The sequence below is a fragment of the Puma concolor genome, unplaced genomic scaffold, assembly GCF_028749965.1.
Source record: "Puma concolor isolate L17-30 unplaced genomic scaffold, mPumCon1.1.hap2 unalloc_scaffold_27, whole genome shotgun sequence".
In the NCBI taxonomy this organism is placed as follows: domain Eukaryota; kingdom Metazoa; phylum Chordata; class Mammalia; order Carnivora; family Felidae; genus Puma; species Puma concolor.
In genome coordinates this window covers 290501-304001 of record NW_028240233.1, presented here as the reverse complement: position 1 = coordinate 304001, position 13501 = coordinate 290501, and the positions used below count along the sequence as shown (strand labels likewise).

Genomic DNA, 13501 nt, shown 5'->3' with positions numbered 1-13501 from the left:
GCACAGCATAGGAAACAACCAACAAAACTAAAAGGCAACCAACGGAATGGGAAAATATATTTGCAAATGACATATCATTTGGACAAAGGGCTAGTATCCAAAATCTATAAAGAGGTCACCAAACTCCACACCCGAAAAACAAATAACCCAGTGAAGAAATGGGCAGAAAACATGAATAGACACTTCTCTAAAGAAGACATCCGGGTGGCCAACAGGCACATGCAAAGATGCTCAACGTCACTCCTCATCAGGGAAATACAAATCAAAACCACACTCAGATATCACCTCACGCCAGTCAGAGTGGCCAAAATGAACAAATCAGGAAACTATAGATGCTGGAGAGGATGTGGGGAAACGGGAACCCTCTTGCACTGCTGGTGGGAATGCAAACTGGTGCAGCCACTCTGGAAAACAGTGTGGATGTTCCTCAAAAAATTAAAAATAGACCTACCCTATGACCCAGCAATAGCACCTGCTAGGAATTTACCCAAGGGATACAGGAGTACTGATGCATAGGGGCACTTGTACCCCAATGTTTATAGCAGCACTCTCAACAATAGCCAAGTGATGGAAAGAGCCTAAATGTCCATCAACTGATGAATGGATAAAGAAATTGTGGTTTATATACACAATGGAATACTACGTGACAATGAGAAAAAATGAAATATGGCCTTTTGTAGCAACGTGGATGGAACTGGAGAGTGTGATGCTGAGTGAAATAAGCCATACAGAGAAAGACAGATACCATATGGTTTCACTCTTACGTGGATCCTAAGAAACTTAACAGAAACCCATGGGGGAGGGGAAGGAGAAAAAAAAAAAAAAAAAAAAAAAAAAGAGGTTAGAGTGGGAGAGAGCCAAAGCCTAAGAGACTCTTAAAAACTGAGACCAAACTGAGGGTTGGTGGGGGGTGGGAGGGAGGGGAGGGTGGGTGATGGGTACTGAGGAGGGCACCTTTTGGGATGAGCACTGGGTGTTGTATGGAAACCAAGTTGACAATAAATTTCATATATTGAAAAAAAATAAAGTCATCTACAATTACCGTATTATTATCAGTGAGATTGCTTATGTTTGTGATTAATTTATAAATTTGGGTTCTACCAAGTTGGGGGCATAAACATTTACGATTGTTATCTCTTCTTGATGGATAGACCCCTTAATTATGACAATAATGCCCTTCTTTATCATTTGCTACCGTCTTTACTTTAAAATCTAGTTTGTCTGATAGAAGTATGGCTATTCCAGCTCTCTTTTGACTTCCAGTAGCATGATATATGGTTCTCCATCCCCTCACTTCCAATTTTCAGGTGTCCTCAGGTCTAAAATGAGTCTCTTGTAGACAGCATATAGATGGAACTTGGTTTTTTATCCGTTTTGATACCCTATGCCTTTTGAGTGAGGCATTTAGCCCATTTACATTCAGAGTTATGACTGAAAGATATGGATTTAGTGTCATTGTGTTATCTGTAGGTTTCATGATTGTGGCAATGTCTCTGGGCCTTTGTAGTCTTTGCAGCATTCCACTCACAGAGTGCCTGCAGGGTTGGTTTAGTGCTCATGAATTCCTTCAGTTTTTGTTTGTCTGGAAAAGCCTTGATCTCTCCTTTCGTTCTGAATGACAGCCTTGATGGATAAAGGATTCCTGGCTGCATATTTTTCCTATTCAGCACATTGAATATTTCCAGCTACTCCCTTGTGGCCTGCCAAGTTTCAGTGGACAGGTCTGCTACTACCCTTATGTGTCTGCCCTTGTAGGTTAAGGCCCATTTGTCCCTAGCTGCTTTCAGAATTCTCTCTTTATCTTTGTATTTTGCCAATTTCACTATGATATGCCTTGGGGCTGACCTGTTTCTGTTAATTCTGAAGGGATTTCTCTGTGCCTCCTGGACTTGGATGTCTGCTTCCTTCCCCAGATTAGGGAAGCTCTCAACTATAATTTGGTGAAATAAACCTTCTGCCCCTTTCTCTTTCTTCTCCTTCTGGAACTCCTATGATACAGATATTATTATATCTCATTGAATCACTTAGGTCTCTAATTCTCCCCTCATGGTCTAATATTTTCCTCTCTCTCTCTTTTTTAAGCTTCATCATTTTCCATAATGTTATCTTCTATTTCACTTATTCTTCCCTCTGCTCCTTCATCCTTGCTGTCTCTGCATCTAGTTTATTTTGCATCTCATTTACTGCATTTTTTAATTCATCATGACTATCTCTTGTGTCCTTGATCTCTGCAGCAATAGATTCTCTGCTGTCTTCTATAGTTTTTTTCAAGCCCAGCTCCTAGTCTTATGACGATTATTCCAAATTCTTGTTTAGATATATTGTTTATATCTGTTTTGAGCAATTTTTCTGGCTGTCATTTCTTCCTAGAATTTTTGAGAATTCTTCTGTCTAGTCATTTTGTCTAGTTTTCTGTCTTTTACGTGTTTTAATAGTTTGTTATGTGTCCTGCCCCTGTGAGTACTACTGTGTTAAAAAGGGGTCATATACTATCCAGGGCCTGACCCTTCAGGAGGTGTTTTTGGAGTGTGTCGCATGCTCTCTGTTGTTGTGACTCTGGTTGCTTTATACCCCTACTCGCACTGGTGGTGTGGACCTTCCACCAGGCGTGCTTCGATTTGTTCATTGAAGTAACCCTGGAAAAAACTAAAAAGGGGAGGGGGTGGAAGAAGCCTTATCCCATAGAAAGAGGGAAATGACAGGGGCAGGGAAAGAGGAAAAAAATTGAGCGGACAGAGAATCAGAGAAACTATACGGCTTAATCTAGAGGAAGAGATACAGAAGAGGTGTAAAATGCATAGATTAAAAATGCCTGCTTACACAACTTAACAACCAGAATAGAGAAGGGAAGGAAGAAGAAGGAGGAGAAAAGACAAGAAAAGAAAATAGGTATCACCAAAAATCAAATCAGAAAATGAGAAACTGCCGGACCGTTGTCCGAAGGTGCCCTGGAGCCAGCGGTTGTGCTGGTCTGGAGGAGGGACCCTCTGGTTGGGTAAGTGGCAATTCTCCCTCCAGCAGATATGCAGCTGCCAGGCATGGTGAGGCAGGGTTTGGTGTAAGCAGTCCAACCTCCCCTGGGGGCCTGCTGTCCTGTTCCCTGAAGCCCCACCATGTTGGTGATTGGAGGAAAATGGCATCATGGCAGTTTCTCCTCCCTAGACCAAACCACCCTGTTCAGGCAGCCCTCACAGCACAGCACAGGCACGAGCTGGTCAGTTTGTCCCGCTCCACAGTCTCCTGCACCTCCCAGGCGCTCAGCTGGGATTCAAACCCCAACATCTTAAAGGATCCCACTCCACACACCCGGTTCTGGGGTGGCACCACTCTGCCAAGCTGACACAGGGCCTCTCAAGATAGAATCTTAGGCAGGATCCATGCCCAGCACAGAGCCTGATGTGGGGCTCCATCTCACAACGCTGCGGTCACGACCTGAGCTAAAATCAAGAGTCGGACACTCAACTGACTGAACCAACCAGGCACCACTCTACCCGAGTTCTAATCTTAATTCTACCACATACTAGCTATGTGACTTCTTTAACCTCTGTGCCGTGGTTTTCCCATCCATAAAATAAAAATAATAGAGTTGATGTGAGAATTAAATGAGTTAATAAATAAAACATTTAAAACAGTACTGGCACACAGTAAACCCTCAATAAATGTGAGTAAGATAATAAGTATTATTGTTATTACTTGGTACAGACAAGTCTAGAATTATAATTGAGATGCCTACTTAAAACCAGGGCCTGGGTGGCTCAGTCAGTTAAGCGTCGACTTCAACTCAGGTCACGATCTCTCAGTTTGTGAGTTCGAGTCCCCCATTGGGCTCTGTGCTGACAGCTCAGAACCTGGAGCCTCTTTCGGATTGTGTGTCTCCCTCTCTCTCTGCCTATCCGCTGCTCGCACTTTGTCCCTTGCTCTCTCAAAAATAAACAAACATTAAAAAAAATCTTAATACAAAACAAACAAACAAACAAACAAAAGACAGGGCCCAGCTTTGCACAGTGGCAGTATCATAGCCAATGAGGTTTATCCGAGGCGCGATTATTGCTAATTGAAAACTTTTCCCAAAAAAGACAGGGCCCCGGAAAATCTTTCCATCTGAAAATTATTAATAAAAACACTTTAGTCACCTTTTTAGGAATTCAAGAAGAAAGGCTGTTCTCTGCCAGAGGTATGGATAGAAGGAATAAAATCTCCAATGATAACCTAAATCCCAAGGCCATCATGTGTGAGTGTCAGGTTCCAAATCAATTTATACAATACGTAAATCTCAAAGAATTAATATAAAACGGTCACCAGCTAATATCTTTATGGAAAAAAACTAAATTGGATCCCAATTTCACTCTAAACATAAAAATCAATTTCAGGTGAATTAAAGACTTAACTATGAAAAAGAAAAACTTAAGAACTTTTAGGAGAAAATATTGGGAAATACCTTAACGTCCTCAAAATAGTGACAGGCTTCTATTTTCCTTATAAAGGCTAAGTTATCTGCTAAATGTGAGAAGGGCTAAGGTTGGAGTAGGAATGGAAGTTTGAGAGAATGGAGATTGTTAATTAGTTATTTCAGAGAGTAAAAGAATAAACTAACTGGGAGAGGGTGGGAATCACATAATTCCTAGGTAGTGCTGAGGGCCACCAGACACTGATGGTCAAGATTTCAAAGTGTTCAATCTGCTGAGCTATATGATTTTCTCTAGAAATGATGTCAGCCACGAGGAGAAGCCAGGGTTGGGAGTTTTGTCAGACAGGTGCAACCAAAGGGCACTTTAGGGTACTGAAGACTTTAGGGTATTCGAGGTACACAGACCAGAGATTTTCAAGTGGATAAGGAAGAAAAGTGAAAACAGGGAGACTGGTGGGTAAGGACGAAGTTGAGGGATAAATGGATGGAAGGTCCCAATGAGGTATACAGAACCAATAAGCTGTCTGGTGAAGAAATGAGCAGCCAGATGAAGAAAAAAGGAAAGCAGTGAATATAAATGTGCAATATTTAACAACAAGAAAGGAAATTTAACTCTAGATACGAGTAAGATAATATACTATACAACTCTGTGCTAATAAAACTTTTTAACTCAGAGTGCCTGGGTGGATCAGTTGGTTAAGCATCCTACTTCGGCTTGGGTCATGACCTCGCTGTTTGTGAGTTCGAGCCCCACGTCGGGCTCTGTGCTGACAGCTCGGAGCCTAGAGTCTGCTTAGATTCTGTGTTTCTGTCTCTTTCTGCCCCTCCCCGGCTCGTGCTCTCTCTCTCTCTGTCTCTCAAAAATAATAAAAATGTTTAAAAACAAAAACAAAAACTTTTTATTTCCATGAAACTAAAATTCCTAGGATAAATGAAGTGACTAACCATGCAAATAATCTCTTCATCCAATTAATCTATTATGTTCCACCTTGTATAGAAAGCAAATTAAATTGATTTCTAGTGTAAGGTAAAATAACTGTTACTTAAAATGCACTATTACCCAATAGCTAAGCACAAAATAACAAAATGCTACTTTTAGCTTCAATTTCTAAACTAACTTCACTCCATTTAAAATATACATATAGGACCTTATATTTCTTTACAGTGAGCTTCTGAGTGGCCAAGACTGTCTTTCTCATCTTAACAGCTCATCAGCTTAACAGAAAGCATATATAACAATGGCTCAGTAAATATTACTGAATAAATTGGAAGATGGAAAAAAATATATAAACAAATGAAAGAGGAAATTTTGCATGTGAGTACCCAGCGCTAGTCACTAGATGGCATCACTTCCCCAAATTGGGAAGACATTTTACATCTTCCAAAAAGGAATTTTATATACACGGTTCTAGCTCTTTACAGTAAGTGTGAGGATAAACAGTAAGCTCGTAAAAACTTTCAATTCATTTGCACGTGGAAGTGCTCGAGATTTAGAAATCATGAACAGAGAAGATTGAAACCAAACATCAGCAGTAAGCCAGGCATCTGTTTGGCTGACGACCTACAGGATGACTGCCTCTTTTAGTCTACTACACTCTTCTAAAGTTTGTCACACCAGTTGGTCCACTAAAAGCACAACATATGTTGGGGTGGGTGGCTCAGTCGGGTAAGTGTGTCCAACTCTTGAGTTCCGCTCAGGTCACGATCTCATGGTTTGTGAGATCGAGCTGTGCACTGGGCTCTGTACTGACAGTGTGGAGTCTTCTTGGGATTCTCTCTCTCTCCCTTTCTCTCTCTCTGCCCTGCCCCTGCTCTTTCTCTGTCTCTCAAAATAAATAAATAAACTTGAAAAAGTAAATGAAAGCACAAAATGTGATGTTCTTACATAATTTTTCAGAGAAGCGTTCCGTATTGGTCATCATTGTATCAATGAAACCTTTAAAATTCACTTTTTTCGTTTCTAAGGAGAAAAGAATATTTTCTTCAATATCTTCAAATGTTAATTATGACAACTATTGAATTATGTAAAATAAATTATAGGGAGATAACATGATTATAGCCATCAGCTAATACCACTCAAAATATACGGTTCTAAGAGGAAAAAGCAATTCAACACACAAGGAGAAAGTAAAACTGAAAAATGCCAGGAAAGTTAATCAAAATCCTTCTAGTTACAAGCGCACAACATTTGTAATTTTAACTTACATTATCTTGTCTTGGCCTGACAACAACTCAAAGATATGTCGGTAAAGGATTAGTGTATTGTTTTATACATTTTAAAAAATACTTAGACATGATATCATGATTTTTTTTCCCCAGGTCACAAAAGGAAATACGAGATCAGAGATTAGAAGTGAGTTTTCTTGACCTCTGGTTTCTCCCACCTCAGGCTACCATTCACATTGTTATCTTTATTCCAGTATACTTTTGAAACTATTAAACGTTTTAATAGTCATTCTATACTTAGAAAATGTCTTTCCTTGATTATATATAATATCCCAATATTAGAATGGATAAAGATGTCTAAGAATTTTCTAAGGCCGCATATACAGGTTTTATATAAATAGGATGAGCTTTTGATAACACTACTCCTTTGTTTATCCCACTAAAAACATCAAATTCCAATTCTAATCTATAAAAGATAAGGCACAGCCTATTGCCTATTTCCAAGATAAAGAATCTTTGAGAAGTTTACTTTAAGGAGCACCAAATTACTTTGTATTCTTAACCAAATATTTAAAGACTTGAAAAAAATGAGACTTTGAAAAATCCTAGGGGAATGTTAGAGTTAATGAAGATTTACATCCACTAACAGGAACATATAACTTTCTAAAGCAATAGATTCCCTATTTTTGATAATGTCTATTTGATACACAAATGTTTTAGCTGAACCACTGAACCCGCCTCCCATTTGAAGAACATTATTGTTTTAAGGACAAAATTACTTTTTATTTTTATTATTTTTTTTAATATAGTTTATTGTCAAATTGGTTTCCATACAACACCCAGTACTCATCCCAACAAGTGCCCTCCTCAATGCCCATCAGCCACTTTCCCCTCTCCCCCACCCCCATCAACCCTCAGTTTGTTCTCAGTATTTAAGAGTCCCTTATGGTTTGCCTCACTCCCTCTCCGTAACGTTTTTCCCCCTTCCTCTCCCTCACAGTTGAAGAACATTATTAACACCACTGCATCTGCTTCTGTGCTTCCCCCATTCTATTCTACTGCTTCTTTACAGAGAGAACATTGCTGAATTTTTTAAAATTAACCAAGGTCTTGCTTTTTTACATATAATTTTACACAGGATAAACAAAATATTCCTTAATTTTGTTTTACAGCTCTATAAAAATTATCACACTATAGCAATCTAGACTTGCTTTTTTCATTCAATATTATATTTCCAAGAACCATCCATATAGTATATTGCTATAGTTCATTTTCACTAATGTACACATTATCAGTATTTCATCATGCATCAGTGGTAAATACCACAATTTATTTATACATTCTATCACCGATCATGTTGTTTCTTTTTGTTCATTCTTTCCTTCCTTCCTTCCTTTTCCTTCCTTCCTTCCTTCCTTCCTTTTCCTTCCTTCCTTCCTTCCTTCCTTCCTTCCTTCCTTCCTTCCTTCCTTCCTTCCTTCCTTCTTCTATTAAGATCAGAGCTGCTATGAGCATTTTTAACATGTCTCCTTGCACATCAGTGCAGAGATTTTCTGGGATGTATCACTAAAAAATGGATTTTCTAAGCCATGAAGTATGAAAACCTTACAGAATACTACATAATGTTTTTCAAAGTTCTTTTACCACTTTTGCCTTATTTACCAACAATTAAATTAACAGACCTTAATTTTTGCCAATTTGGTCAGCATCAAAAGGTATTTCATTGTGACCTAAATTCTGCATTTCCCTGATTACTATGATGTATAAAAAGACTTCATATGATTATTAGCAACTTACGTTGCTTCATCTGGCAATGGCTGTTCTTGTAATTTGGCCATTTTTCTCTTGGGTTGTTAATTTATAGGGGTTTCCTATTTATTCTCCACAATGATCTTTCGCTGTTATGAGTGTTACAGATAATCTTTACTGTGGAATGCCTGGGTGGCCCAGTCGGCTAAGCATCCAACTTTGGCTCAGGTCATGATCTCGCAATTCATGAGTTCAAGCCCCGCTTAGGACTCTGTGCTGACAGCTGGGAGCCTGGAGCCTGCTTCAGATTCTGTCTCCCTCTCTCTCTGCTCCTCCCCCACTCATACTCTGCACCTCTCTCTCTCTCAAAAATAAATAAACATTAAAAAAATTTTTTTTAATAATAATCTTTGCTCCATTTGTGGCTTGTATTTTCATTCTGTTTGTATTACCTTTTAATAAAGAGAAGTTCTTATTTTTAATGTAGTCAAATGTATAAATCTTTTCTGGTTAGTGATTTTGTATCTTAAAAATAATTCCTTGTAACTCCAAGTCAGAAAATTTTTCTTCTTTCTCTAACGAGAATTTTAGTGTTCGTATCTGGAAAGCATTACTGAATATGATACATAGGTAGGGATCCAATTCTATTTTTTACATTTGAATAATTAATTATTCCAGCACCATTTATTAACTGGTGCTTCCCCTCCCCCCCAGTAATCTGCCACCTCATTATATATGTTTCCTTATATGTGTGTAGATATATTTGGAAGTTACTTATCCTGTCCTATCAATTTCTCTATCCCTGTGCCATTTTCACACTGTTTTACTTACTGTAACTTTATAATGAGTCTTAATATCCAGGGTAGCAAGATCCCTCCAACACCACTCACACACCCTATCCACGTTTTTCTTCCTCAAGAGTGTTTTAGCTACTCTTGATCTTTGTTTATGCATACCAATATTAGAATTAATTCATCAAAAAGTCAGGGTTTTATTAGAATTGCTTTAGATAAGTAAACTAATTATGAGAATTGGCAGACTTGGGGGTCTCTGAGTCCATTAATATGGGATATATTCCAATTTATTTAGGTATTCTATAATGTCTTTTAACAAAGTCTTATCATTTTCTCACGTAAGGCACATAACTTACATTTGTTCTATTCCTTTTTTGCTTTTCATTATGGAAAAATGTTAATACACGCAAGAGAAGAAATATATTGTAACAAAAGTTCACATACTCTTCCTGTACTCTTCACATACTCTTCATGGCCATTCTTATTTCATCTATAGCCCCACACACTTGTCTATCTCACAACCACCCTTTCTCTTTAGAAAAGATGCTGCTAAGTTATAAGGGTATAGATACTCAAAACTAGTACCTTCCTTATGAATTATAGGCTTTGGCATAATAAAGAGTCGTTTGTCCCATTTAACGACTTTTGTCCTGACCTCTTCCTTGTCAGAAAGCAAAACCATAAACTCTACTTTCTTTTTGTTTGTACTTTTGCCTGTAGGAAAAAAGTGTCTGGAAAGACTGTTAATACTGGATATTTCTGGATCATGGGATTTTGTATGTTTTGTTGTACTTTTGAGCATTTTTCTGTATTGACTTCATTTTAATGGACTTTTTTCTAATCAAAAAAATAAAGTCATTATTCTGAGGGAAAAAAAATCGCAAAGTGACCATCTTTTCACATGTGTCAACCCAGTTTTCACTTACTGTCAGCTTCAGTCAACTCTGCGATCTTCTCAAATTCTGGCTTAGAAAGGTAACCTCCAAAATGCTGAAGACAAGTATTCATATCCTCATAATCAATATTTTCATCTTTAATTTTATCAATGGCTTTAATGACATCAGTCAACACTGAAAATAAAGCAGTATGCTAATGAGTATTAAATATAAGTCAAAAAGAAAACACCAATAGTAAGATGAATTTTAGTTCTAACACTAAATAAACAAGCATAGAAAATAACTTCAGAAATGTTATATGTGAAAAGAATTACCAGATCTTTAATACTGAAAACCAACAAAGTACAAAATGAGAGCCAAAAATATATTCTACTTTGCTATCATCTCTGTATCGAAGGAAGTGCCAATTTAATTGCAATTTAAGTGCATAGGAACAAAAATATTATACAATTTCCCCATTTAATTTTCTAACAATTTAAACTTTCTTAGTAGTCTGTTTCTCGGTAGCAGATACAGAAATAAGTAGAAAACTTTCAGTCCTGAATAATGAATTGGGGTAAGGTTTTGTAGCAATACATGGCTCAGTCCCTGGTTAATCTTTTATCTTCTGTATACATAAATATTATCACTTGGAAATAACTATCCCACATGTCTTTTTATGATACTTTGGAATATATGCTTCACAAATTTGGGCAGTATTCCCTCCATTAAATTTAAACAAATTTTTACTGCAATGAAAGCTTTAATGTTTATTTTTGAGAGAGAGAGAAAGGCACAGCATGAGTCGGGGAGGGGCAGAGAGAGAGGGAGACACAGAATCTGAAGCAGGCTCCAGGCTGTCAACACAGAGCCAGACATGGGGCTCAAACTCAGGAACGGCGAGATCATGACCTGAGCCAAAGTGGACCCTCAATCAACTGAGCCACCCAGGTGCCTACGCAATAAAATTTTCTTAAAATAACTTACAAACACATAGAATTATTAAGGGGGTCGACAGGTATGCATGCGGGTGTGTTTTTGTGTCAATTTTGGAACAAACTAAACTCAAATAGATTTTCTCTAATAGAAGATCAGGATAGGTAAAGCGAGGAAGCTGGGCAGTGGAGGGCATTAAAGCCATTATCAGGAGTTAATCGACTTTAGGCAGTCACTGGACGTCATTATGGATTACTAAACAAAGAAATGATCAAAATGATGTCTGAATTAGATGATTCTTAAAATGATTCTTAAAAAGGTAATTTTTATGTATAAATATGTAGAACAAGATATATGATACTATCTTGTGAAAGGACTTTTTAGAAGAAAAAAATTCTCACTTAAAAGTAAATAGCTGATGGGGCACCTGGGTGGCTCAGTTGGTTGGGCACCTGACATCAGCTCAGGTCACGATCTCATGACTCATGGGTTTAAGCTCTGTGTTGAGCACTGTGCTGACAGCGCAGAGCCTGAAACCTTCAGATTCTGTCTCCGTCTCTCTCTGCCCCTCTCCCACTCTCGTTCTCTGTCTCTCTCTCTCAAATAGAAATAAACATTAAATTTTTTTTTTTTTAAAGTAAACAGCTTGTGAGTGATGTCAGTAAGATGGTTAAGTAGGACGCCCTGGACCCTTCTTCTCCCCACAAACACACTGATTCAGCAGAAATTAAAAAATAAATTCCTTTTGTGAGAAATTAGAAACTAACTGACAGGCTCTTGTATCCCAGGAGAATGCAAAACAAGACGTACTGAAGCTGGTACAGACATTTGGGACACCCTCCCACAAGTGCTGCCTCCAATGCAGCACCATATGATCCAAAAAAAAAAAAAAAAAAAAAAGACTCTAGCTCCCAGCTTCACCCAAGGGGAAGAAGAGTTTGGTCCACATATCCAGAAATTCAGCTTTTCCAAAATGCCTCCCCAGAAGATTGGCTTCTGTTTTGCCAGCCTTGGAGCTCTGATGGGTCTAGCACAGTCTAGTATTTGGGGTAGAATAAAGCGATGGCTTGGGCTGGTAGAAGGCAGTGATCCTCCCCTCTGTTCAGCACAGGATGAGATTAAAATTCCCAGCTCTTAGTTTCCTCCTGGAGAGGTAAAGAGTTTATCCAGCACGTCAACTTTTTCAGGGCGTCCCAAAGAACCATCAGCTTATCTCGTCAGTCCTAGAGCCTGGGGAAGGAAAAAGGTGGTAGAGGCCTAGGGCCTATCAGGCTGGGCCGATGGGTGGGGGTCTTCTCCTGTATAGGGACAGTATGTGAGGACTGGGACAGCTGCCTGCTTTTTCTCTTGCACAAACACCAACACAGAAAGTCCAAATGGAAATTTAATGACTAAAAAATATGATGACTGAAATTAAAAGTTCAGTGGATGGACTCAACAGCTGAAAGGAGGAGAGAAAGGTAAGAATCAATGAATTGACAGCAACTGAAATCATCCGATGAACAACACTGAGAAAATAAACTGAAGAAAAAACGAACAGTTCCAGAGACCTGTAGGAATATAAAAATGATCTAACATTTGTGTCCATCAGAGTCCCAGAAGAAGAGAAAGAGACTTAAAAAGGCACTCAAAGAAATAATGCCTGCACACTTCCCAAATTTTTATCAAGAGACATTAACCTACAGATCCAAGACAAAAGTGGACCTCAAACAGGATAAATCCAAAGAAATCCATGTCAAGATCCATCATAATTAAACTTCTGAAAACTAAAGGCAAGGGAACATTTTGAAAGCAGCCTAAGAAAAACACTTTAGGGAAAGAAAACCAATTTGAATGACAGGATTTCCAGCAGAAACCATGGAAGCCAGAAATAAGTGACAATATTTTTCAAGTGCTGAACGTAAAGAACTATCAACGTAAAATCCCATATTCAGAAAAACTATTCTTGAGGAAGGAAGAGGAAATCAAGATGTTCTCAGATGAGAGGAAACTAAAAGAATTGGTTGTCAGTAGACCTAAGAATGGATAAAGGAAGTTCTTAAACAGAAAACAAAGGATAAAACAAAAAAAACTCTGGAATATCAAGAAGGAAAAAAGAAAATGGTAAGTCAAAATATGGGTAAATATAGTAGGCTTTCCTTCTCTTGAATTTTTTAATCAAGTCTGATGGTTGAAGTAAAAGTAATACCACCTGATGTGGTTTTAAATATATGTAAGGAAATATTTAAGATAATTATATCATAAAGGAAGGAGGGAGGGATGTATATGGAGATAAGGCTTCTGTATTTCACTTGAACTGGCAAAATGATGACACCAATAGAGTGTGATAAGTTATGTATATATACCTGAAGCAACAACTTTAAAAGGTATACAGAGAGATATACTCCGAAACACTATAGATGAATCAAAATGGAATTCTAAATGCGGGCCAAAGATTTGAATATCTATTTCACCAAAGATATATGAACAGCTGGGAAGCATGTGCAAATAAATTTGACATTATCAGTCATTAGGGAAATGCAAAATTAGAACCATAATGAAATTCCGCTACACAATTATTATAATGATTATAA

General features: G+C 38.0%; 1 protein-coding gene and 1 pseudogene across 1 annotated transcript in view; one reads left to right on the top strand and one right to left on the bottom strand.

Annotated features, from left to right (window-relative positions):
- The window catches only part of LOC147571447 (EF-hand calcium-binding domain-containing protein 13-like), a 157988-nt gene that overhangs the window by 84586 nt on the left and 59901 nt on the right, over positions 1-13501 (bottom strand). Inside the window, 2 exon segments of the mRNA XM_086696415.1 lie at positions 6294-6368; positions 10044-10187. Of these exon segments, the coding sequence (XP_086552541.1) occupies positions 6294-6368; positions 10044-10187 (219 nt within the window).
- Positions 3994-4120, top strand: LOC147571448 (U4 spliceosomal RNA; annotated as a pseudogene).